General features: G+C 48.8%; 5 protein-coding genes across 5 annotated transcripts; 2 read left to right on the forward strand and 3 right to left on the reverse strand.

The window, feature by feature from the left end:
• Window positions 1–3,241: 3,241 nt before the first annotated feature.
• FSUBG_9006 (mediator of rna polymerase ii transcription subunit 16) lies at window positions 3,242–6,432 on the reverse strand (the record flags this gene model as incomplete). The annotated part of the gene is made up of 8 exons (XM_036687474.1): window positions 3,242–4,152; window positions 4,207–4,488; window positions 4,537–4,650; window positions 4,697–4,772; window positions 4,915–5,516; window positions 5,569–5,824; window positions 5,872–6,226; window positions 6,281–6,432. 8 exons carry the CDS (start codon window positions 6,430–6,432, stop codon window positions 3,242–3,244), a joined length of 2,748 nt encoding a protein of 915 aa, XP_036535481.1.
• Window positions 6,433–10,727: 4,295 nt separating this feature from the next.
• On the forward strand, window positions 10,728–14,004 carry FSUBG_9007 (uncharacterized protein; the record flags this gene model as incomplete). The annotated part of the gene is made up of 2 exons (XM_036687475.1): window positions 10,728–11,612; window positions 12,565–14,004. 2 exons carry the CDS (start codon window positions 10,728–10,730, stop codon window positions 14,002–14,004), a joined length of 2,325 nt encoding a protein of 774 aa, XP_036535482.1.
• Window positions 14,005–15,126: 1,122 nt separating this feature from the next.
• On the reverse strand, window positions 15,127–19,729 carry FSUBG_9008 (carboxypeptidase Y-sorting PEP1 precursor; the record flags this gene model as incomplete). Its single annotated transcript, XM_036687476.1, has 2 exons — window positions 15,127–15,754; window positions 15,807–19,729. 2 exons carry the CDS (start codon window positions 19,727–19,729, stop codon window positions 15,127–15,129), a joined length of 4,551 nt encoding a protein of 1,516 aa, XP_036535483.1.
• A 2,329-nt stretch (window positions 19,730–22,058) lies between these two features.
• Window positions 22,059–24,228, forward strand: FSUBG_9009 (uncharacterized protein; the record flags this gene model as incomplete). The annotated part of the gene is made up of 2 exons (XM_036687477.1): window positions 22,059–22,361; window positions 22,438–24,228. 2 exons carry the CDS (start codon window positions 22,059–22,061, stop codon window positions 24,226–24,228), a joined length of 2,094 nt encoding a protein of 697 aa, XP_036535484.1.
• Window positions 24,229–24,925: 697 nt separating this feature from the next.
• Window positions 24,926–26,866, reverse strand: FSUBG_9010 (amino acid transporter AAT family; the record flags this gene model as incomplete). The annotated part of the gene is made up of 4 exons (XM_036687479.1): window positions 24,926–25,988; window positions 26,044–26,253; window positions 26,306–26,513; window positions 26,575–26,866. 4 exons carry the CDS (start codon window positions 26,864–26,866, stop codon window positions 24,926–24,928), a joined length of 1,773 nt encoding a protein of 590 aa, XP_036535485.1.

The raw sequence follows: 26,866 nt of genomic DNA on the forward strand, positions 1-26,866 counted from the left end.
ATTTGGAAGATATACCGGTCCTCGCTACGAGCCACCCAAAGGTACCGTACTATACGGTTCGTGAGGTCCTGGGTAGTAGAACCGCGGCGGTAAGAAAGTGAAGCTGGTGTGTGTGCGCGCGATAGGAGGTGTGAAGGAGAAGAAGGGAGTGGGGGTGTGTGACGAGTGAGGCGACGACCTATCGACGGCTGACCCAGGGGCCACCAGCAAGCGATAGTGAGGTTCAGGTAGTATAGTACAGTAGTAGCAGCAATACTAATGTCTTATCACCGGAACAAGGCCTCAATCACCAACGTGTGAGGGAGGAAGAAGTGAAATTTGGCCCCTGGGTTGAAGCGAAGGGAGCAAGAATGGATAGAAAACAAGCCCAGCAACTAAAAGAGAGGAGAATTGCGACGATGGCTGGGGACCATGCACAATAGTCTAAGCTAAGGTCAGGGGTCCGATAATTGCAGCTCTATTAGCTTGGCCTCTCACCAGCCAAAAGGGAGCTAACCCCTGATCCGCAAGCGTGAACTCCCCACAAGGCTTTGTGTTTGGCCAAAAGGTATTGAACTGGTTGGTTTGCTGATCTCTCATGCGAGAGGCGAATTGGATCTCGAAAGAGGGACAAGAGGAATGGTGAGGCTTGGAAGCAGAGCCGACCCAGGCACAGGCACGGCCTTTGATGTCTTTCTTCGCATTGGATCGCGATCAATAAAGGCATGACCAGTCAAAGACCGTTGCGCAGAGAAGCAAAATCTGTGCCTGGAGAACGTGAGCGGGCTAATCAACCAATTGCAATTAAACAACCAGGGGTTATTTGTGGTGACGGTGGTGACAAAGCCCAGAGATGGTAGAGTACCTGCGCTAGCGCCATGACCTGGGCGCTACCATGACCAAAAACGTTCAGGGGTATGAAGGTGATGGGCCAGATTCGATTGATTGCGCCGCGCAAAGAGCGGCATGTTCAGACCAATTCGGACCATCCAAACACTTGCAGTGGATGTTAGTGATACTACCTTCCAGATATCAACTGTCGATCGCTTGAAATGGACAATCCTTTGTCTCGGAGTGGTGCGGAGTATAGCTTCCACTGAAGATATTTCATCCTGCTCAAGTCCCCATGGGCTATAAACATCATCTCACCTATTTGCCTATTAACTATTGACTAAAAAAGAACGAGGGCGATCTATCATCGACCAATCTGTGGCCAATGCCTCAGGTAACGGTTGGACAAGGCATGAACAAGGCTAAAACAGGGTTAATAAACATATCTACAAGTTCAGGGATCATCTGTCCGTGGCCATGTTCTTTCAAAAGCATTGTTCCACGACAGCGCGTAATTGTGTCACCGTTATATCGTGGTGGCGGCTATCGAAACGTTCTATGATTCTATGCATATGCAAGTAGCCGCTTGTCAACTGGTGGAACTCTTTTTTCTTTGTTTATTTGTTTCTTTCTTTTCTTCTTTTATGGATGAAAGCATTCAAGCTTGCAGGCTCACTCGCTGCTGCAATTGTTAAACAATTCGCTTGTGTAATATCAAGACAACCTTGATGATTCCTAGTCACAGCTTCAGCTCTGCCGCCTCATGGGCCAGGGGTCTTGGTTTACCCCCTTGTCTAGTGCTTCACGTGCTCAATACGGAGTCTAATAAGCTGTTGGACAAAAATAAGTGAAGGCATCTAACTCAAAGCAAACATCCACGAACCAAAGTAGAGAGCCTCGATATCCTCCGTTGGCGTTTATTTTATTTTACGAAAATTACTTGTACCCCGGTTCGGCGCAGGAAACAAGCGGTGAAGATTGTCGACGTGAACTAAATTCTTGGTGTTTCATCGAGGCAATTGACCCTCGTGCTGATGATAACTTGTAATAGCACTCCGTAAAGGCACTTGAATATGTAGTTGCATGAACTCAACAATTACAGGGTGTTTCCCTGCTGTGTTCCCGTATTGAAATGGCATCTTCTTTTTAAGGGTCTTTGTATGTATTTACTATGATCGCCGACTGACACTCTATTGTTCATAGAGGAAAGCCAATACTCGGCAGTCAACCAGGGAACTATTATCGAACGATGTTGAAGCTGAATTTACACTACAAGTATTCCATATAATAGTTCCTTATCGTGCTCTCGTCTGAACACTGTAGTCTTCGCCAGAAGCACCTTGAGTCATGAAATCCACGTTGCATGGACCGGACCACTCCATCTCACACCATGCAGTGTGTCATGCAGCACCACAAACCTCTCCGGCCACAAACTGACATGCACATTCATGCAGTTATAGTTCTCAATTATACTTTGTAACCTCAAACTATCATTATGAACGGAGAGTTTCTTGTTGTTAAACGGTTGTATCCAGCAAATACCAGGGCAAACTGCCGATCCTGACAGTACACCACGAAGCTTCCCCAATCACACAAGGATACATCGGAAGGTTACCAAAATCGACAGTAAATGCAACTACCGACCTTGGTTTGTCTGTCAAAAACCCTGGTGATCATTCTTCCCCCCACTGACGTGAAATTAGGTGGCGCTCTGAGCGGCTCGTGGTCTAATGTTGATCGATCTGCTAGTCATAGTATCACGGTCTTCCAGTACGACTTGGAATCGTAGCGGCACTATCGTTACCGTTTCGGTAACGCTGATTCTAGGAGTCATCACATCGTAATCTCCCGTGGGGTATGGGGATAGGCTGCCTCTCTGAGCTTGGTGTCGAGGTAGTTAGTATAGGGTATGTGTATTGTTCCATGGCAAAGCCGTTAATGATAGTCTTGAAATTACTTAGCAAGCCACCAATAATCGTATATGCAATGTTCGTTTAACAATTGGCTGCCCTTCAGATACCGTCTAAGGATTGAGTATAGCCTTGAGTTGCAACCCTTTGGTTGGGTCTTATGTCGATATGATGAAGCATGTTAACATCTTAGTGATACATTATAACCCTGATAAAATGCCGTTCCATAAATTCGCCGAGACTTTTGAACGGTCTAGCCAGGGCTCAGTACCAATAACCCGAGAGGTGGGAGAATCTCCGTGTTGAAAGGCTGTTATTGCAGCTAGAAGTGTTCCAACACCTTGGGAGCTGTACCGAGAATGTATCAGGATGGACGTGTAAATACACGAAAAGTCACAAACTTCGAAAGCATTACTAGACGGGAAATACGATTTTTGTATTTACTTATCATAGCACTACTAATGACTTATATGCCACCTTAATCACATTACCCAAATATACGCCTCCCAAACTTAAAGATCTCACGCAACGTGTCCCTTGGGAAGCAACGTCCACTGTCCTCCACAAGAACACTTACGTTGTTGACCCAGAACAAATGTAAACCCAGAACGACTCCCAAACACATCCTCCATAACCGCAGTACATCTTGAGCACCGTCTCCACTGCTTATTCGAGGAGGGTCTGATCTGCATGCGCTTGAACACGTCCACATACACCATGCCGTGTGCCTTCTTCGCCGCCAGGCTATGTTCGTCATCCTCGACTTCGAGAAGATCGTAATTTGCAAAGAACAACCGGCCTGAATCTATAGTGTTCCGAAACGCGGGCAAGTCTGTGTTGAAGAACTTCTTAATGATCTGGAGAAACGGTGCAGGGGGCGCAGCTGAGAGGAGAATAGAGAGCTCCATCTGAACGCGGGCTGCCTTCATCGTCATATCCAGCTGCTTCCCTTGCGCCTGGCTATTTTGGCTTTTGGCGAGGGATGGAAGGAAGATTTGATAGGCTTGTCGGATCTCATTACTCAGACTTGTGAGAAGAGTCTCGACCTCAGACACTTTGACGAGAGCTGAAGAGGTAACTTGCTGCATTGCCTGGTATGCCTGTTGTAGTTGTGGGGCTGCTCGGCCGCCGGCCACACCCTCAACAACAGCCGATTGTTTTCGATAGAATTCGATGGCCCTGCCGCTTAGGGCCTCAAGGTGCGCCAGTCTGCGGCAAATCGCCGAAAGAAACCCTCGGCTAGAGGAGCTCATCAAGAAATGGAAAGCGACATTGTTCTTCTCGTGAAGATAAGGAGCAAGTTCATGGAAACGTTCGCGAGTCAAGAGCTCTTGGAAATGATTGTCATTCATAAGCTCGAAAAGACAATCCATGAGCCAAGCGATTAGATCTAGCGCCCACTTGGCACAGCCGACAAGTGTCTCAATGACTTCTGTATTGATGTAAGTAGCTATAAGCAAACCAAAGAGTAGGCAGCATGACTTACCAGGATCATCGAGGGGGCTCAGCTTTTCCCTCACAGTAACTGGTGTATTACTGGCAATTGTGATGAGCACGACTACGTTCCGCACATTGAGAAACAGCATCGAGAATTTCCCCTGGAAAGATCGGGGGTGAAAGTTTCCACGGAATCCGAGCGCGTTCATTATACTGAGGCAGTACTGCAGAGATCCATTTCTGACAAGTGAGTCATGATGGATCTCTTCAGAGTAATCGATCTGGATCTTCAGAATTCTGATAAGTTCGGTCACCAAATCCTGGACGAATCCTATTCCTTGTGAGCAGGCGGGCGAGGAATATCACAAAGCGGACATACTTTTTTTGGTAGTATATGGTCGTACGATAGCAAGTAAATCATCGTAATTGTTCTGGTAGAACATTGACGGTGCTGCGGTCACTGTCAAGGCCGCAATGCTGCCACAGTATTGAGCTGCATATGGTTAGCAACTCGCCAATCCTCTCATCGTTCAACATACCATCATGCATAGAGTTTCCAATGTCGCCCCCAGGGTAATGTAATTTGTTCCACTTGATCTTTCCATCTTCGCCCAACTGTACCATGGAGCAAAAAGTAGGAGAGAATGCAACTTGCTGGCCTACAACCATTGTTAGACAGGAGCAACATTCTGGGATATGTATACTTGCATGGTCCTTCATCTGTGAAAGTCCAGCCTATTTGTCGAAGGTTCTGCACCTTATTCAACTCTTGGGTTGTATATAGTTCCTCGAACGTCAGTCGGTCACGGTATTCAACAGTGCCGTCTGCGAAAGCCAGTACTAGAATTTTCCCAAAACTAGTGGTTTGGAACGCAACCACAACCTTATTAGCCGTGACGGGAGCAACCTTCTGCAGCTGTGTCACCGCGGGTAGCTCTGAAGAGATGCTGTTTCGTCGACCTCCAAGCTGTTCATAGGCCGATGGCAGATTCTGCTTTTGCTCGATAGCTTCCCATCGATCAACAACACTCTGACTCCCCTGATACGAGCTCTCAGTAGGAGTGCGTGACCGTGTAGTGACAACCAAGGGCGGTGTGGTGTTCTTGCCCGTGCTGTCAACCAAAGACGGAATAACCTCCAAGTGAGAGAGCTCGATCATGGATATGTCGAGGCTCGAATCACCAGGGCCACCCTGAAGCCAGTTTGTAGTGGCCAGATGTTTCTCAACCAGGGAAGGGCTCAAGTTCCCTGCGGGTCGGCCAGTCGCCTTGTCCGCTTGTGATGCCTGGCCCCATTGAATCTCGATTCTGATTAGTTTCAGCTGCTTTGAGGTTGTAGCAACCGCAAGAAGGAGATGTTCTGCCGGCTGTCAGTGACACACACAAAGTAATACGATAATCCAAATGCCTACTCTTTTCGGATGCAAACGATGCATGTGTAATGAGCTCATCAGAAGCACTTATACTTTCAAGTTCCATGGTGGTTTCCTCAAGTCGATTAGTATTCTGCGACCAAAACATCCTAATAACACCATGCGTTGTGATAGTAAGTAGAGCACTCTTGGCAGGGCTGGGATGAGTTGGTCCTCCGGCATGAACGAATGAGCTTTCATATGTATACCCATTGCCATGTTTTGTAGCTGGCCCATACATGACATTGTATGATGCCTGCTGAAGGTCAGAAACATCGAGAAACCTCTTCAAACAACACATACCTGCTGATTTGGAGGAGAAACATTAAGCCAATAAGTACCGACGACAGTGTGCACATCGTCAGTGGGGTCAGCGTCCCATTTCCGTTGAGGGAACGGGTGATTTAGTGAGATCGAGAAGCTGACGATAGAGACGCGACCAACGGCATCTATTACTGCTAGATCTGGGCTGCTAGTACCAGCCCATACCAAGTGAACGATGGGAATGGTTGGGAGCCCTTTGACAAAGGGGCACGTGGTGGGCTCACTGAGATCCCAGGAGCCATCACCTGGGGAACGTCGCAGAAAGCGAAGTTCAAGGTTCTGACCATCAGGTGTGATGTTGGCGATTGAGCCTGTCCTTGACCACGCCACAGTTCTACCCAGGGTCAGTGAAAGCGTGCATAAGTGTCTGCAAGCTGGGACTTCTTACTGGCAACATCCTCGAATCCGGATATCGTCCATTCTTTGTTGAAGCTGTTTACTCTGCGCCCTCGCGGGCAAAGACAGACCAACGCCATCGCCAAAAAGGTCATCTACATCGTTAAGTTCCACTGGCATCGGGTTATCCAGGATGAGCGGCATCTTTTCCGATGTCATCGGTGGTAGTACGGGGTATCAAGAAAGAATATTTGGGAAAAAACAATAGTTGGAAGTGAAGATTTTACATCAGAATAAGAAGATGACTCAATGTATATAATGATTGAGTTATAGTTCTTACCTGGTCCGCGGAGTCGCCCAAAGCTTAAGTAAAAAGGCTGAAAATGAAGTTAAATGTTGACTGAGGTAAGAAAGGCTGAGGTTGTCTCGAGGCTGAAGCCAAATGTGTCGTCCTGTAAGCTCTATCATTGGCTCGAAGTAGTTGAGGGGTGGATGCGAATAACCGTGTTTCAACCAATGAACGATAAGACGCGTCTCAGCACGACGAGTTATCAAGCACGTGTTTCGACGACATAGTAGGTTTAGGATTTTCTCACGTTTAAAAGGTATATTGCCAATAAGATTGTCATTGCATGAGTGAATGATATACTTTAGATTGGTCCCATCAACTCCTTCACCAATGATCTTATGGCCAGATAGACCTCCTGAGAACATGACTAGGAATCAGCTTCTTTTTGACAGACGCTGACTTCAGCCACAACGGCGCTCGAATGCAGCTCGAGCAGCGCCCTTTTCTAGATGCAAGATCCAGGATTCTTGTGCTACCATACCGGTCTGTGAGCTCAGGCATACGAATAAACTTAAAAATACACAAGATCGATTGGCCAATGCTGACTACGACCTCATCGAGGAAAAGCATGGAAAGCAGCCTCCACCGCCTCTCCCGATCCCTTTAGAGAGTCCCCTTTGCCTCCTCAACACGCCATCTAGTTTATAAGCTGGACCTTGGTTTCTATCTGACACACCGGGAACACCCTGTTCGACTCTACGATTTCGTCAGCCCCTGGTGCATCTCGTGAACGGCCATAGTTGGTCCTCCCACCAGAAGATGGAGCCATTATTCCACAAGAGACCTCCCAGGGAACGTGTATGATGGATCTCATATGCACGACAGAATCAGACCGCATGTTGTGGCGCTGAGAAGCGAAGCCTGAAGCTTGCATCGCATCGTCTGTGCTTCGCACGCCGCGATCCACAATCCGCCAAACAGTTTCAGGTCAATGTAGCACAACTAGACTACACTACGTGTTTCCCTCGACGATAGAAACATACTCCATAATTCCCTACACCGCATCATGTTTCTAGTACATATGCGGTGTTTGATCCGTGATCGAACCTTTGAGCTTGTTATCTTTCTTGTAGGGTGAATCCCACAACCCGAACAAACCGGGTAGAGTCCTCCCGAGGTCTTGAAAGAGTCTCAACTGTGGAGGAAACATACTCTACGGACCAACACGGACGCCGATAGTGCATTGACTCCGATATGACATCTTAAGTGGTGACTACCGACGGGTCCAGGACCTCTACAAGATCCATGCCTCCCGGATCAGGTACAAAACTCGAGATCAAGATGGAAAATCCCCGAAACTTAAAGAAGTATTCGATACATAAGGGACAAGGAGACTACCAATGCGGTAGTGCTTGAACTCTCAAACAGCTGTACTTCGTATAACGGACCCTGTGTCTGTTGCACCGGCCATGGGTTGAAACTGCATACTACAATAGTATCTCCTTAAACACACTCTGAGCAACTTAGGTTAAAGTCAACCCCAAAAGTATGCGTGACAACGTGTACTCGTGTCACTGGCATCATTGGTAGCAAAAGGCTAGGATTCGTAGGATCCAGATCCGTAACTGCCGAGCCCCTTTAGCAGAGCCAACATGACCGCTTCTACGGAGCTTCCGAGGGCTACCAGGGATAGCGGACAGCCAAAAGCCAGCGTCGTGAGAGCTGGTTTGAACCAAAGTCAGGGTTGAATGCGGCACAGCAGATGTATGTCCCAGGGGCTTGTTTCTGAGCTGAGCTGGTTGAGCAAGATATCATACAAAGACAGGCCGTCATATTGTCGACCTACGCTACTCGGCGGGCTCTCCGAGAGATCTTCAAGAATAAATGCTGCAAACTCGGGTCAGATTCCCAAAGCGATATGGCTGGTTGGTGGGATTAAAGTCAATCTGGCGGAGCGCTTCAAGGGTCTTACTGTGAAGTGAGTTGGCTAGGTTGGCTTGTGACGGATGGTGGTATTAGGCGTCGTTTAAACATATTGAACAGCGAAGTACCCTGCTTGTCAGATATCAGCCCTGACACGCCGTAGTATGATAGCGTTGCATGGGAATCTGTCACTTGTACAAGCTAAGAAATGTCTGGAAGTGATGGGCACTATCAATGCCTCAAGCAGGCAGGTGATTGCAATCATTAAGTTGGTCCCTTGTGGGGGTGACGAATTTGAAAGCTGGAAATAAGGTGGATAGACCGACAGTTTATATTGATCGGTACCAAGCAGCCGATGTCTACCCAGATTGCTACGCGGGGACACCTAATAATAAACAGCCACTCGGTTTCATGAACTCTTATCATAAGTAGAGTTGAGGTGGTAAGGTTACCCTGGCACACCAAGGCACACCAGTGAGCTGTACACCAGTTACTAGTTAGTTAGTTGATTATGCTGACTATGATGGTCATTATTCGCCGTCGATATAATAACAAGACATGATATGATGTGCGGTGCGTGTCGGAAACTTAGCTGAACACGTCTGTATCATAATGGAACCAAGAAACGTGGATCTGCAGATGTTTGCTTTTTTAGGTCGCTTCAGGTGTGGCCCTCCCGTCGACATTTCGTCTTGCTTCCTGCAACTGTGGAGGCGATGGAACAAGTCCGATGAATTGCGGTCTTCAAGTCATAAACTTCAGTGCCCCAGAAATGAACTAAACCAACTCAGGGGTAGAATGGCGGCTTCACCCTCAATCACTCGATTGCAACCCCCGGACTAAAGTCCCACTCCAGTACGAATTATCTCGACTTATTAAAAGCCTTGGTGATACCCAATGCTAGAACTACTAGACTATTCGAGACAGTCCGGTCACGGCGCCTGGATGAATGTCAGCATAAACACACCAAGTCAGGTACCGTGCAGATTGTAGCTGCACTTGGCCCAATGGAGGTTGGCTTATCGACCTCTGTGCCCGGAAACTTGGGACTCCGCTGCGCTGCTAGGCCCAAAGGCTAAGCAGATTGGCTTTTGCGTTGGCTTTTGGGAGGTGGGTTCACCGTTCATGAACCCACCTCGTCAACTGTTGTGGTGTTGCCAGGGAGCTGGGTCCAGTTCCTAACTCTAGCACAGCACAGCGTTAAGCCAAGCTACAGGGATCGAGGTTGACGGTGATGGGACGGGCATCGACATATTCTGAAGCACCGCCGTGATTTCTGAACAGAAAGTGGTCGTACCCATCCATGCCTGCTCGCTAGGGACTCGTTCCATACGAATCTGGCCCTCGATGCCGGAGCTGACGCCCATTAAGACACGACACAGCAGCACACGACACCACGACGCACGGCACGGAACGGCGCGACATTTGGACTGAGGTTTGGTCAAGTCTTCGGAGTATTATTACTTAGAACTTTGTGTTATGTATGGACTAGGTATCCGTAATTGACTGAACTTCTTTTCCTTCTTCTTTTCCTCTCTTTCTCACATCTCCAATTGTATGATATGTGCACTTCAACGCATTTTGACGCCAACTTACAAACCTTTGACGCCAAAGTCACATCGTCGATTTCTCTTTTGCCTCGGACACACTCCCACCCCTAACGTTCTCTCACCGTTGCTGAGAGCTAATTCGAGCTGGCCCTTCGAGCAATTGGCAAATTCCGTGCCTGCCACTCACTACCGTGCTGCACCTTACTTTTTAGTTGAGACTTGGCTCTTGTACCCGCTTAACCAAAATTGAAGCCGTGCTTGTCCTTTTTTTATCTTTACTTACGGCACTTTTACGACGAGTCCTCGGGAATTGCATTCGCTTATGATAGTATGCTTTAACCGTTGAAGCATATCGACGAGGCACAAGCAATAATAGCATCTTCCACCATTTCCGATCTGCCCTTCGTATCGACTCTTCCCGAATCGACCCTTTGTTTACTGCAACTCTCCTCCTTGAAAACCTTCGACCTCGATCGGCAGCCGTCTCGTCTACCGGTAAGACACTGCCAGCCGAGTGTCAATCACATACCCAAGGCAAGGGACAAATAGTCTAGGAACGGTGCCTGCGGGGGGCTAACTTGACAGCAGTGGACCTTGCATCGCCGTTCCTTTCCGATTGCCTCATGATCAGCAGTCACTAGGTAGCTATTCGGCCTCATCACCACTCCCTGTCGCCAAATCTCGACAACCCTGCTTCGCAGCTCTAGCATAAGCCGAATTCTCAACTCGACTTCGTCATGAGCCAGGGTGATGGAATTGCAGCGTTGGATTCGACCCTGGGATGGAACGAGGATCAATGGCCAAATAGAGCTGAAGCAGTGGTGGCTATCGACAGCAATAGCATGAATGCCAGAGATAGCGGCAGCGTTAATAGCCAGGGCCCAGGCCGTCCTGATGATATTATGAGCTTCTTGGACAACGAGACTCTCTCCTCGGGTTCTGCAAGTTTATCTCAACCTCTTCATCCTAGGCCTCTGCACCACTACCCGAATCAAACGAGTCAAATCAACAAGAGCCGCATACACGCACAACCCTCGCATGTGTATGCACCCATTTTCGAAACCATGCATTCCCTACAGCGCCCAAAGCCACCACTGCAGCCGCAACGCCAACGCCGTGTTCCCACAAGGCTCGACACTAACAGTTCTACGGATACCAGCGCCATCGATCAAAGCCAAGGCCTTGGTGATCACAGCTTTTTGCTGCCTTCTCGACCCATGAGCATTGCAACTACAGATGTGACGACCACAAAGGACGATCCAATATGCAGTAACAGTTTGTATCGCGCCTGGGCAGAAGAGGAGCAGATCGAGCTGCGAATACATTCAGAGACAAATCATGATTCCGATTATCTGCGACACAACTCGCAATATCATGACTTGCTTAGCGAAATCGATACAGAGTGCCTCTTCCCCGACGATAGTCTTAATGCAGATCACCGTCCATCATCTTCCCGCAGTCACCTACTTCAGTGGCGACGTAGTCCAAGCGCTGCTGCGTCCACTTCTTCAAAACACCAGAGGGTATCTTCTGATGTCCAGCCTCCTGCCGCGGAAAATCGACCATCAGCGACCATTACAAGACAAGAATTCGAGGCTCTTCCACCAACAATTCAACGAAAAGTAAGTTCGTCTTTCATTATTTTGCGGATCCCTTGCCGTGTCCCATATTTTGTTTCTCACGATCTGTTTCGATACTACCATAATAAGGGAGTCGAAGCAGACGAAGGTTTGAGGCCCCTTGGTGATGCGGTCAATCGATTTCTCATACCACTGCAGTCCTCATCACCCTTTGCTTTTTCAAGCGAAACAAGGTTTCACATCTCGACAAGCGTCTCTGCCCACCTCGTATGCATTAGTTTATGGGTTTTGGCTGTACGAAATCAATATGACTTGGCGAGGTTGAGTCTACCGTACTCTCTATGTACCTGTCTGCATATGGGTCCTCTTGCAGGTGCCGGGGGCTAGTAGCCGCCTAATGGTCAAATTGAGAACCTCCAGGGACCTCGAGAGGAACGGGGAACCATCAGGAATCGCTAAAAGAAGCCACTGTCCAATACCCATGTCTTGTCCTTGCCCTGTCTGGTTTGGCTCGCGGTGGCCGTTTGGGCCGCTCCACGCACTTCGTCCACTCAGTGCCTGGCCATTGGCCGATCCTCCCATGGCTTGTCTACGCAACCCCTGATACAGAGCACACAGGAGCAAGAAAGTGCTCTCTTTCGCTCAGCAATCACGTCCCCCCAACCCAAGGCGTTGTGACGACGCCCTAGACGTGCAGTTCCTGGATGATCCATGCCACCCGGTACACCGACGTGCTTGTGTACCAGCAATCACCAGGCGTCATACACCCAAGACATTCGAGTCGTGCCCCACGAGCCTTTTAGTCGACGACTCTGCATTAGCTCTGCCGTTTCGTTCCTGAATTGAGACATAATCAATTCCTTCCCCCCCTCCTGTACCTTAAGAATCAGGGTTTCCCCTTCATGACTTATATACATTTTTGTATTTGCTCTATTTAATTGCTATATCAGCTGTACTTACTTGATGCCTCGTACTGAACTTTTCTCCTTAACAGTACTTCTCAACTATCGAGCGATCGCAACTAGCTCAATCACCCGACCTAGGACACTTTCAACGGCCCGGTAGCGTCGGACAAGATCAACTTCTCTCCCCTTGGTCATCACTCCCCAAACCTAGAGGGAGCTACGAGCACCAAGAAAGGCCCATTACTTCGGATGATTCTATCCTGCGCACAGATCGCCCGCGAATAGCTGAGACAGACCAAAAATTCTACGCCAATCTTCCTGAGAAAATAAAACGCCGCCACCTTACTGAGGAAGAGCTCCAGTTGGCGTACAAGTCACAAAACACTTTCATCTACGCGCCAGAATTAGTGTCAAATAAGGTCGATATTCCACCCCAAGAGGTCAAAATGCCGTCGCCACTTCCAAGCCCTGGATTATCTGAAAGAACGTCGCCATTCTCGGGTATGCTGTCCAGGCAAAATGACAGAGCCATAACGAGCTCAGACATCAAGCGTTCGGATTCCTTCTATGACAGCTTCCGATGGCTTGACGATGAAGAGGGGTTGGATCTCCGTTTATATCTGGATGACTATCACATCAACCTGCGAGAAGAGATACCGGTTCCAAACAAGAGCCGAAGACCATCGTTTCGCCGTCATTTATCAATTAATAAGCTGCCCTTTGGAAAACCCTCTGTCAATGGACTAGGAGAAGGTCCTGCTTCTCCCACCGCTTTGCCGCCCTCTGCCTCACACAGCTCCAGTGTTGGCTCATCTGGCCATGTGCGAAAGAAGTCTCGTGCTCGCGCGCTGTCGTTGATATCTGCCAACAGACAAACACCCTTGGCGTCTCCGTCTCCTTTGACTCCACCCCTCGACCCTTCTGCCGCTCATTATCGAGACCCCGAGGCTCGAAAGAAGCTTCGAGCTTATCTCGCTTCACCCCAGAAATTTGATGAGGCCATTGAGTTTGGATTCTCTTCCAAAGATGGACCCCGACCACATACGGGCTTTAACAAAGCCTCCGCGTACGAGCCGGACAGATTGCGAAGCTTCCTAGAAGATGATCGGTCATCAAGATACAGCGACGATGCTTCTGCAGCTGAGCCTGATTCTCCAAAAACTCCTCAATTGTTCGACAAGACACCGCATATTCGATCTCTACGAAGTAGCAATGAGCACTCGTCATACTCAAGAGGAGAGAAATCCATATACGACCCAGCGGCGAGCCGAGAAATGACACTTCGCATGACCTTAACACGACCAGATCTTCGCCAAAGCGAGGATCAGATATATGGCTGGAAACAGGCTGGTAGTCGAGTGAGCTCAAGCCGAGGAGATCACACACCTAGTCCAGCGTTATACGCTCGTGAAGGCAACCCCAAACAGAGCATTGAAAGACAGCTCGCTGCTCTTGACCAGTGGCAAGATCCTGTCGACCATGATAACCGCCCCGTGAAAAGATTCTGGAATCGAGTCAAGCGGTCATAGTCCGAGCCATAGCGCCACAGCGCAGCCACCTGCAATGGTGCAACCAGCACCTAGGCGGTCCAGCCTATATAACAAACATGTATTGGTTATCAATTTTTGAGCAGCAAGCATTATCTCATACACTCTTTTGTTTTTCTTTACTATCAAATACCCCAAATCGTTTAATTGCTTCTTAGACCTGTCGTTACATCGCATTTGCTGTGGTCCGGTTCATATACAGGCATTACATGAGCAAAACAGTCTCGGTTACTCATTGGAAGGAGTTGAAGGAGTAATATTTTGGCTTGTTCGTTGTGTTGAGACATAATCTTGACCGCAATGGCATTAAGCACATGAATAGAGCAAAGTCTTCTTTACAGACTGCAGCATAGCAAGCATGGCGCAAACGGGGATTGGAATTGCAAAAATAAATCAAATATGATGGACATATAGCTCCGAGCTGCAGGGGTCTATCTGTACAATACCACTTAGTGACTTGACCTACAACTCAATAGTGCCTTTGTGACTTGTCATAGTTGCCGAAATCATTGAACTACACTATTCGTGCAATATCTCAAGAGCCTATCCTAGTCCACTAGGCGTCATAACATGATCTGTTATCAGCCAAGCAATCAAATTCTTTGTCATGCAGCCAGCACGGATATATCACACGGCAAGTGTGATACCCGTGCATCTGTCACCAAACCATGAGTTTTTTGCACAAGAAATGACCGGAACGAATATCCACTTCCGGTCACTACCTCCCTGCCTGTGCATCAGATAGTTCATGCACGTCTTAGCTGGCATGTATGAGCTGAATGATGACTGTCAGCACGATTTTCAGGGGATTGGAGCTGGAGTATGATGAGTAAGATCATACCCTATGCCACGATAAGTGTGTCATTCTCATGCGCGAAGTGAGTTACGAAGTCATGGCACGTTTGAAGTGATAATTATACCATGTATGTCTGTTGTCTGCCTTTCTGTTCTGTTTCTCCTGCTATACTACTAGTCCTCTCTTCTTACCAAAACGCTTGTATCATTCCATCGCATTCATCTTTTCCGCAAACAAAAAGTTCTCCCAGTAAGACACCATATCACATAGTACAGTCCTGGTTCACATCGTAGCTCGTACATTCTTGCTCAAACCTCTTCGTCGCTCTCCTCACCGAGTAGCTCGCCCTCATCATCATCGACCATGGAATAGTCACCCCGTCCTCGGGCGAAGCTATCGCGTGTGGTATATCGTCTTGACCAGTTGCCTCCCCTGCTTCGGTTTGATACGCGCTCGTATACTCCAGTGGCGGATCGCCATATGGAGGTCAAGACAAGCGGCAGGGCAGCAACAACAGCTGCCAGCGCTGAAATGGCAATGACGGGATACTTGATCCAAGGTTGCTCACTGTCAAAGGTTGCACTGTTGTCACCCAGTCGGATCTGTCCAAATTTGCCGCTCCAGTTGCGCCAAGCATACCAGCCAAAAGCGGCTGCCAGTCCGATGGGGATGATGATAGCAAAGAAAATAGCCCAGCCTGAAGTGCCACGCTTGCGTGCAAAATCCTCCTCGTGTCCTGCACAGGCGTGCTCTGTGGAAGTCCTATCCAGCTCTTGACCGCCGTCGCAGGTGGTCAAGGGGATGCGGCGATAACCTGTAGGGTCGAAGTACGATGTCTCATTGGGATGTTGCTTGCACCACTCCTCGCCCGAGATGGCATCATGATCCGGAACCAGAGTGCATTGTCCATGATTATCTAGTTCGAAATTATATGCGCTACTACATATTAGTTCATATTCTCAGGGACGTTCAATTGCCATATACTTACCATTCAAAGTCTCGCCGGGTACACTCGCAATTTTCGTATTCTCGCAATCGTGACATGCTTGCTTGATTGTAGCACTTGCGATCCGTCTTCTTTCGCAGATACTTGGCCTTATGTCCGAAAAGGCAGTCATCGTTTTGAAGAGGATGCTTAGGAGACCAGAGATCGTAATCTGATGCAGAATCATCGGAGTACTTGCAGGGCTGATTTGTGAGTCCTGTAAAATCGAGGTTGGCAGCGAAGAGTTTCTTGTCATCTGTCTGGTACCACACCAAGAAGTTTCGGGAAGTTCCACTATGGACAGATGTCAAGTCTTGAATAGTTACCTCCTTGTCGGTGAACTTGTAGTCAGTCCAAGTATTGCCCTCGTCTGTTGAGTATGAGACAATGTTTGACTTGATCTTGTTCGCCTGGGTAGCACGCTGTGCGAGCACAATGATCGAGCCCTGGTCACCGTATTGCCACGTCCATACACCTTTCTTGACGCTCTTCCAGTTGATTCCACCATCAGCTGACATGAATGTATCGGCATCCTTAACATCTTCGAGGCTTGGTCCAACATTTCCATAGCCAAAGATAAGGCCAACAGCGGTGCTTGCTGAGAAAGTTCTGCCCTTATTCTCTCGCTCTGTGTAGTGGTGTAGATGGAGAGCGCATTTGCTATCACCCGAGGAGCTGCATGAATAAGACTTGCCATCTGCACCCTTTGATGGAGGGGGGAGGAAACCCCATTCGGCACCGTCGTTGTGCGAAATCTTTGTCTGAATCATCTTCTTTCCGTTCTTGTCATCAGGGTTCGAAACAGAATTGATAAGGGTGACACCCTCAAGACCCGCAACCTTTTCAAAGTCCACGAAACCCTGTTCGTCGGAGTTGACGTTGGGTGCGCTGAGGACATATGTTGTACCGTTAGAATTACTCTTGATTATTGAGCCGCGACGGCGGCCTTCGGAAAGATCAGTGGCGACAAATAGGTTGACGGCATGGTTAGAGCTGTCAAGAACGGTGTACAACGACGAGTGAGAATCGTGAAAGTTGCGCGGAAACTGGGCTGCTTCGAAATGCTTTCCGTCCATACTAGCAATGGCCTGCAGGCCAGCGCTCTCCTTGCCATCTTCAACAACCTCATCCGTGGCGAGGATAAACTCATTCATAGTTGCAAATGCTGCAACCGTACCGTTGTGAATAATCCTATCGTCCTCAGAGAAGTCCTCAATTGTGACAATGGTTTTGTGATTGTCAGTGTTCTCGTCCTTGTAAACGAGACAGACGATTTGTTTCTGAGTACGGAACTTGAAGGCAGAGTTTCCCGTGAACTCGCACTTGGTCGCGTAGCGTTGCAGAGTCTTCCAGTTGTCACCACGATCAGTTGAGATTGAGGCTTCAGGGTAACAATCCTTGCTACCCGCAACATCACCACACCGGTTTCCGATCCAGATTATCCAGTCCTTCTTGTCTGGATGGAAACTCATTGCGGCACCAGGATCAGAAAATGGTGTCTTGAAGCTGTGAAAGCTATGACCGCGGTCAATAGTATAGATGACCTTTTCGGAATCTGTATGGAAGAAGACGACTTCCCTGAAGTAGGTATGAGGATTCAGTGCCAAGATATTCTCCTTTTCAAGAATGCGCTTCCAAGTTTTGCCGTGATCAGCTGTGATCCATAGTTTGTTTTCCACCTCGACTTTACCGCCAGGTAGCTTATCACCAATGGGTCGAGCAATAACAACTTCGCTGGTAGAACTCTCAGATTCGAGGCCCATGAGGTAAAATTTCTGCATGTCCTTGCCTTTGATGCTCGTGAACTCATTGATCTTGAGCGAAATTTCACCACTGGCCGGAGTACCAGGCGTCGAACCGCCACCGGAACTGCCGCCATCGGAGCACTTGCGTTCAACTGGGTCATCCTTCTGGACGCCACTCTTTCGAGTACATGTATTTCCTGGAATAAGGCGCCACCCGGACGATCCCTTGAAAGTCTCATCTTTGCCCTTACAAGAGCCTTCTGGAATAGGGACTGGCCCAGCCTTCTTACAGACCTTGTTGTCATCGGGGTCCCTCTGAAAATTGTAGTCGCATTCAAAGTCGGCATCGGTACACTCGCAGTTCTCGATGACGGGTTCAGGGTCACGGAATTCGGCCTTGAGAAAGCAATCCGCCGATTTCTTGCGGCGGTTGTATGTCTGCTTGTGACCCATAATGCAAGTTGGCGCTCCCTTGTCGTCAACACGTGCATACCATGACTCCATGTCCTTGCTCTCGCAAGTGCGCTTCTCCATACCCTCAAAATTGATGGCAATCATGTGGAAAGCTCTGTCCTTCTCGCCAACAAGCAAAAACTTGAGGCTCGTCGAGTCCTGAGTAGTTGTGAGAATAACAGGCCTAACCTTCAGGCCATCAGGGAGCGGAGCGGACTCCCAGTTTTCTCCATAGTCCATGGAAAAGGAAATCTTATCGACATCCTCCTTAAGAGAATCTCTGGCCGCGACCAAGATACCACCTGTGTCACCAAACTCATATTTGTGAGGGCCCTCGAGCGCCTTTTTCCATGACACGCCAGCGTTGTCAGAAATATAAAGATTGGAACTCTCGAAGTCGCCGAGTGCGGCGCCAGTGTTTCCATTGCCCATAACAAGACCAGGGGCCGGGCTCGAGAAGATGCGCCCAATGTTGTCAATGTCTGTCATTGAATGTAGGTGAATGCGGTCTTGTCCAGCTTTGACTGGCTCAAAGGTTCTTCCATCGTCAAACGTGATCTGTGTCACCACAGCTTTCTTTGCGCTCTTTGCATCGACATCCTTGCCGTTTTCGACCGTGTTGACCAGGAAGATACCTTGAATTCCGCTGATCTTCTCGAAATCGACGTGTCCCTTGACATTGCGATTGGTGTACGGGATGTTCTCTGTGAAATATGTACCGTTCGAGTTGCTGGTGAAAATGACACCCATAGGAGTGGACGGGTGAGAAGTCATCACGTCGACTTGAATGCTGTAGTTGGTGCTTTCGAGGACCGTGTAAGCTTCTTGGTTGATCTTGTGGGAATGGTCATGGCTGTCGTCAGTAGGGAACATGGCTCGGTGCCAGAACTGAGCATCACTGGTAACGAAGAGAGTCATCTCATCACTGCCAGCGGATGACGAGGCAAGAAGAATGAAGCTCTTGACGGCTGCAATGCTAACGACGCCGGTTACATCACGTTGACCGTCCAGACTTGGCTCGAATTCGTCGAATTTTCCACCACTGCCCTTGGCAAAGAAGTTATCCGAAACGCACAACTTCTGGCTTGTTTTGAAGAGACTCAGGGGGTCGGTAACGATACAAAGGATTCTGGTCTTGTCCAGCTCAGCATCACCAGTTGTGAACTCTCGGTTTGTCTTGGCCCACCAGCAACCTGAGGTACTGGGACGCAGCTGCTGCACAGTCTTGAAACCATCAATTGTATATGTTGTTTCCTCGTCGCAAAAAATTCCATCGCAGTTCATGCCGTTGAAAATGATGCGCTTCGGATCGCCTGCGTGAAAGACAAGAGTATCGGGTTGGAAAGCACTCGGCATTGTGCCGCTGTTAAACTCAGTCCAGCTTTTGCCACGGTCTTCGGTTTTGTAGTGCTTCCGATCTTTCGTGAGAACAAAAGCAGAATTGGAATCGAAGGGGTGAAGGTACAAGAAGGTTGCGCTTCGGCCGGGGATATCAGGGACTTGCGCCCATGTTTTGCCTGCATCTTCGGATCTCCAGATGTTTCTTTCCTCGATATCTTGGAAGACAACGACGTCACTGTCCTCAAAGTAATTCAGGTTGAGAGGAGGATGCTTCGCGACCGAAGCGTCGACCGTCGGCTTGTCCTGCTTTGCTGCCACAGCTGTCCATAACAGGGAGAATAAGAGGGCGCGCCATGATAGTGCGGCCCAGGTTGAGGACCTCATCATTGCGGCTGAACTTGCAGTAAAGATATCATGAAGAAGCAAACACAGCCGGAAAATGCGAGGATCTCGCAATATCGATAGGATTCGTACAACAGAAGAGTGGCTGGCTCTGAAGTATCGTTTTGAAGTCGTGTTTGAGACGTGTTGATAAAGTTTACCAGAGGTAGGACACTTTGCTCCTTACGAGTTCAGTTACGACGCACGTCAGCAATGAGGCGGCAGCTGTTTCGCCCGGTTGGTGTGGCGTCGAGCTTCGCCACACTAACGTTAGTTGCTCTTCGCGTTAGTCTTTAGGTGGAGGCTGATGCTCTGATGAAGATAAGACTACTATGTGCTATAGGGAAATGATTCACTACAATCTGCTGATAGCAGTCCCGGAATTGCCTGCCCAGGTAGCCAGTATTATTCGTTCCCTCTCTTTTTTCATTCTAACAGTGCTGGAATCCATGGAGTGGCGCTATCAGCAGTTGTCAGTAACTCGGATAGGTAGTCTAAATGCCATATTTGGAAAATCACATTCTTGGCATTGATGATCAGTGAATAATCTTGGATTAGATCAAACCAAGCATTCAAATGGAGAATTTACGAATATGGTATTCCAGTGATTTATGCATGCTGTGCAATGGCGAACATACCGAGATCGAACAGCCATGTTTGATGCGAAGGCGAAACTCTCGGCATCACACATGAAGCGTTACCTTGTGCCTTTCACTGAATTGCACTATAAATTCATGAGGATCAGATATTGTAGCATATTTCAGGCTCTATGTTTATCCACTTAGTCCATGATGCTCTCAAGGACATACAATGAGAGCTCATATACATATTTATGGATAGGTGCAGGCTCAAGAAGGTGCACATTCGACAGCAGCATCCAATCCGTGACGTTCGTAGAGCTGAGTTATAATGATATTTATTAGTAAGTGCCGCCAAATCATATCTTTTACGCCATAGGTTCCATGACTGATGATTTTGTGATACGCTTTCATTAGAGGGAGCCATCTTTACCACCAGCCATGGCCTTTGATAGCAATGCTCAGATATTCCTATATAGGAAAGGTGTTTTAAAAGAGCTGAAACGCTGTGGAGTAGCGAGGTGATGCGGCGTGCGGCCCCTGGTTCGGCACGGGGCTCCGTATTTCTCAGGTACGGTACATTAGTCTCACATGAAAGCCATGCCCGTTTGAGATGTAGACTCAAGTCGAAGCCGCGACAGGTGCAAGCATAATAAGCCTATATCATTGACGCATTGTTGTAATATCAACGACGTGATGCCTCACCACTGAACCGTAATGAGATATGTCATCTGCATATAGTGGCACCAGCCTGAGAGTTGTTGAAATTTGTGATAGGAGCCAACCTGACCTTGATTTCTTCCCGTCGACAAGTGGGACTCGAAGGTAGGGAAATGGGTCCATATTATTAGTCCCTTCACGGTAGGCAAACGAAACCAAGCAAACATAAACAAATCTTTAAAGATAAAGAGGGCCTATAGTCAAAATTGGCAGATTTGCCTAAGTATCGCGAACCTCGATACAAAGTTCCAATGGTGGAAGTAACTCCTAGATGTGTGTGTACCTACCTACTAACCTCTAGTACCAAGGTACTCGACCGAGCTGAGTATCAATCAATCACCTTCAGGGACTACTCACAATGGAGTTCCTGAAGCCACATTGGAGCTCAAATCCTCAAGTTTTCTGTATCAGCAGACACAAATCGCGACTAGATACTAATATGTTACTCTAACAAATATACTGGGTACCTTACTCCGTACGTGTAGTATGTATTAGTGTAGGTATAATACAATTGGATGAAGAGTGGTAGCCTATGGCTGGCAGAAACAAACAGGCGTCGTGTAAGTGCATCATTTTTGGCCAGGGCTATAATCCCTTTCATTTCAACTTTCCCCCAGATCCAACCAATATTAGAAACCTTAGCTCCTTGACTGCGCCATCATGAGAAAATCCAAGAATGCATCATGCTTGGCTAGGGAGATGAGGGGAAGTAAAGTCCAAGGTAAGGTAGGGGGCCGTTAGTCCCAGCACCAATAGGCAGGTTCCTTGGGACCCCTGACTCTCCCACTAAGATCCCAATCCCACCTTCACTTCCAACTCCACGTGCTTGTTTTGAATTCGTGTTTTCCATCCTCCCTTCACTTTAATCCTCCTTCTCCCCAGCTCAAAGTTTTTGCAACTTGTTTCTTGCATCATCGTGTTCTTCTGCCTCGGTCACCTCAACCCGCGGCTCTTCGTGTTTACTTATTCCGCCGCCAACTCGTTTGAGACATCAACAACGTTCCTTACCCTGCATAAGTCGCAACTTCGTCATCAACATGGCGGCCACTTACAAGCAGTTCCTTGCTGCGCCCAGCTCGTCTCTGCTGGCTGATAAGGCTGCGCTGCACTACGTTACCACGACTACGACTTTTTCTGGTCCTACTGAGATCATCAAACATCTGAATGCGCTTCAGAAGCAGGTCGCAAAGAAGAAGGAGGAAGTGTTCAATATTGTCGACGGACAAAACGTCATTGTCTTAGAAGTTGACACAGGTCTCGGCTTTCAAACCGGAGGCGGTCCTTATCTTCCTGGCCTTGATGACAATTTTCTGTCTGCCCGTGATGTTTACCTCCCCGTTGTACGTTGCTTCTCTGCTTTGAGTGCTCTCTTCTGCCTCGCGCCAACACGAACCATGTATTAACTACTCCCGACAGACACACTTTGTGACCTTCGATGAAGCTGGCAAAATTCTTCAGATTCGACTTCAATGGGACCAAGGCTCGCTTCTCAAGCAAGTTGAAGTGATTGGAAAGTCTGGCCGCAATTGGCCCATTAGAGATAGCCGAGAGCAGATCGCATTTATCCAGTCTTGCATCAGAACGGCTGGCACTGGTGCCCCTGTCGCCCCCAGCCACAACGAGACCGTTGCGCGAAACCGAACTAATTCCACTAATGCCCTCCGCGACCCCCATGCATCCCTGAGGCTGTTTGGTCCTCGAGATGAAATTGAAGCGGAGCCCGTCAGTGTTGTATCTCCTTACGCTGGTACTAGCCGCCCGCGACAGCGGTCTTTCACTGAGATCTTGGGCGATGAACCCACTTCACCCAGCTCTGGCCGTCGAAATATGTCGCCTTCGAAGCGTGGCCAGGGTAAGAACTTCCAGCCTTCGCGAATTTTCGATGGTCAAGAGCATGTCGAGCAACCGGAGGAGCAGCCTCAGCCCAAGAACAAGCGATATATCCGCCCTAACCCAAAGAAGTACTCTCATTTCGACTTTGCCGATGGCAGTGACCCTCAGGACGCCCCCAAGCCGGGCCAATCCTTTGATGAAAGACCAAAGTCTAAGCACGACAGCCAATGGTCATTCCAGGATTTCGTGACGCCACAGAAAGTGAAGCCCTCCAGAACTATGCGCACCCAGGATGTTCGCCATTGGGACACTGACAAGGATGTTGTGGATGAGACACCAGGCCACCCGGCTGCCAAGCCTAGACGCGATGCCGACGCACACTTCGAGCTACTTGACGACGGTGAGAGAGTGCCCCAGCAACCGCGCCCCGGTTCCCATCCCCCGGGCTATGCTCATAACGAGGGCCTAGGGCTTTATAAGAATCAATTGTTTGACAAGGAGGACGTAGGACAAAACGAACGCGCTTTAGGCAACATCACCAACGTGAAAGACCGTGGAAAAGATTTTGACCACCACTTCGATATCAGTGACAAGTCACCAGCCCACCCCCAAGATCGTGTCCCTGAAGGCCACCAGAAAGCTGTCCAAATGATGCAACACAACTGGGACACATACGACAGGTCTCCTGCCGCTCAGAAGGAGAACCGACCAACAGAGAACACCGATAGCCACAAGATCAACATCGCTGGTGATGGTATGGGAGGGCGAAAGGGTACCAACCGGGACTGGCTCTATGGAGAGACTCAGGATGTCCCTGAGTCGATTCCCACCCGCAAGCAACCCAACGTTGTTGCGTCGGGCGTTCCCTTGACCAAGAGTGCCAAAATTCACATTGCAGGCGACGGCATGGGCGGCAAGAAGGGGACTGAGCGAGACTGGCTCTACAATGAGACTAGCGAGACAGCTGGCGACTCAAAGACCACCAAACCGATACCTACAAGAACACCGGGATCCAACGCCGCACCTGCTAGTGAAATCAAGGAGAATACCGACAAGCACAAAATCAACATTGCAGGTGATGGTATGGGCGGTAAGAAGGGTACCGAGCGTGACTGGCTCTACAATGAGACGAGTGAGACATCTGGCGGTCAAGCAACAGCCACCAAACCGATCCCTACCCGAACACCAGGGTCTAGCACCGCGCCCACCAACGAAGTCAGAGAGAACACAGATAAGCACAAGATCAACATTGCAGGCGACGGCATGGGTGGTCGAAAGGGTACCAACCGAGACTGGCTCTACGGTGAACTGGACGAGCAGCCTCTTCCCACACGGCAGAACGCATCCTCCAAGAAGGACTTCTGGGACTTTTAGAGGAGAAGAGTGCTTTGCTAGGGAGAACACTCGGACTTATATAGACCCAAATGTGCGCCCTGTCATTGCTACAGTCTTCGGTTATGTTGCGTGCATACCTGCATGCAAACGCACGAGTTATGATTCATGAGGGTTCATCAGCATTACTTTCCTCCTTGGAAACCCCGCTTGAAAAAGCATCATAGCCCTCGGGATTCGGTCTTTTATCCTTTTCTTTTTGCCTCTATCTGGCTATTTCTTATTTGCTTATTGTACGACCTCGCTTACATAGGTAGGCTACTGAAGACGAATTATTTGGCAGGAAGCGAACGATCAGATGCAGGCATGTTCTCAAAACGACGTATAAACATATGAGGGACTCGAATTAGATAGATACCATTGCTATCACACTTCTGAAACTTCATCATAAGGGGCACATGAGTGCCTTTCAGTGATTAATATTAATTGATGCCGTGGCCTGGTATTGTATGACGCTCAGAATACCTCCGTAGCGGTATAGAATTGACCCGGGAGTAGATAAACAGGCGTTAACACAAGTGCAGATATAAACGTAGTATAATGGGTGGTCATAAGTGACGAATCCCGCGCTCTGAGCGCATCCAATTCAACTCCATGCTAACCTGGGTAATAACCAAATACACAATGAGATATATATATATCCAACGCGTCTTTATAATTCCGTCAGAATTCTCATGACTCAGCACATGAATTTATAATATCGCTTCCACCGGGGCCAACCTTCTCGTTCCTCTCGTTCCTGAGCGACAAGGATAGGGACGTTAAAGTCCCGACGTCCTGTGTCGACGTCCATATCCCGTATTCTCACAAACGTAGTTCGGAAATAAAGCTTGTGGATTATATAAAAGGCCAAAACGCAGGGTGCGCCAACCCATTTATGGAAGAAATTCTGCGCGACCTGGGCGTTTGTTAATTCTTGCCAGCCGATGGGAAAGGCGCCGACCCAGAATTGCGCTATGATAACAAGAACGTTCAGTGTGATACCAACCCAAGAACCCACAACGCCGACCTGGGATTGGAAGGGTAACTCGGAGACAGAGCGGCCACGGGCAGCCCACGCACGGCGGAAACGGATATGACACACGCAAATAGAGCCCCATGTAAAGATGGTTGATAAGCCAGAGATGGCCATGAGCCAGTCAAGGACAGCTCCTTGTTCGGGCAGATCTGCGAGGAAAGCGATGAGACCGAAGGCGCTTGCAATCGCAATAGCGACGAGTGGGCGGCCTTTGCGGTCGACGTAACCGACGATCTTGGGAGCCTGCCGAAGGTTTGCAAGAGCGGCAAGGGTACGCGAGGAACCGAATACGGCAGAGTTACCGACGGACAAGACGGCAGTAAGGATGACCGCGTTCATGACAGACGGCAGTACCTGAATGCCGGCTTCTTCGATAGCTATGACAAAAGGTGAGGCTGATGCATCCGCATCGCTGTTACCGCCCACGAGCCGAGGGTCATTGTGTGGAACGAGTAGTCCTACTAATGTCAAAGCAACGATATAGAAAAGCGTGATTCTCCAAAACACCTGCTTCAGGGCCGTTGGCAGCGATTTTCGCGGATTCGCTGTTTCGGCGGCAGCAAGGCCAATAAGCTCGGTGCCCGCAAAGGAGAAAGCTGCTGTAACAAACACATTGCACATTCCTTTAAAACCGTTGTTGAAAGCACCAGGGTTTTGCCAATAGCGGCCGCCAATGTATCCGCTATCTGGCGTTCCGCCACAGTTGAGAACGATGCCGAGAAGGCTGAGTGGAATGTTAATTCTGCAACGGCTGAGAACATGTAATTGGGAGCACTCACATGAAACCTATGACAGCAATGACCTTGATAATGGAAAAGATGAATTCGGCTTCACCGTAGCCTTTAACGCCAAACATATTAATGACTATGATGATGACTAGGAATACAGAGACGAAAATGGCGCGTGTGAGACTCTCGTCCCAGTAAGAGAGGGTTAGGGATGCGGCGATGATCTCGAGCGGTAACACGATGAGCCATTGCATCGCGTAGCTGTGTAAGTCAGTATATGAGGACAGGCCACCAGCAAAAGAGCAACACTCACTTCCATCCCATTGCAAATCCCCAAGACGGATCGATGAACCGAGTCGCCCACGACGAGAATGATCCAGCAATTGGGAAGATGACAGCAAGCTCACCCAGCGCTTGACATGTACAAAAGAGCATGGCGCCCACGATCGTAAAAGCTAGCAGAATCGATGCTGGACCTCCATCTGCCAAAGCTCTTCCTGATGCGACAAAAAGCCCAGTACCTATGTCTATGTCTTAGCTTTCTCCATCAAGGAACGCTGTAGCCACCATAAATAAACTCACCAATGGAGCCTCCAATTGCAATCATTTGCAAATGTCTTCCTTTCAACTCTCTCGCAAGGCCTGAATTCGCCGTCTCCAGCATGGCACTTTGGATATCGTAGTAATGCGCTCCATCATGCACCCTCCCGGATCCCTCGTGCTGCCCCAACGGATCATTCGTAAACAAACTCGATCTCTGATCGCGCCTAAACCCATCGACGAACCGGTCCCAATATGAAGGCGGGGAAATATCACCGTACTCGGGTTCGCGCATACTAAAAGAACTCCCGGGGGCGAGCGACTCCTCCTTCAT

This window comes from Fusarium subglutinans, assembly GCF_013396075.1.
Source record: "Fusarium subglutinans strain NRRL 66333 chromosome Unknown NRRL66333_c0000131, whole genome shotgun sequence".
In the NCBI taxonomy this organism is placed as follows: Eukaryota; Fungi; Ascomycota; class Sordariomycetes; order Hypocreales; family Nectriaceae; genus Fusarium; species Fusarium subglutinans.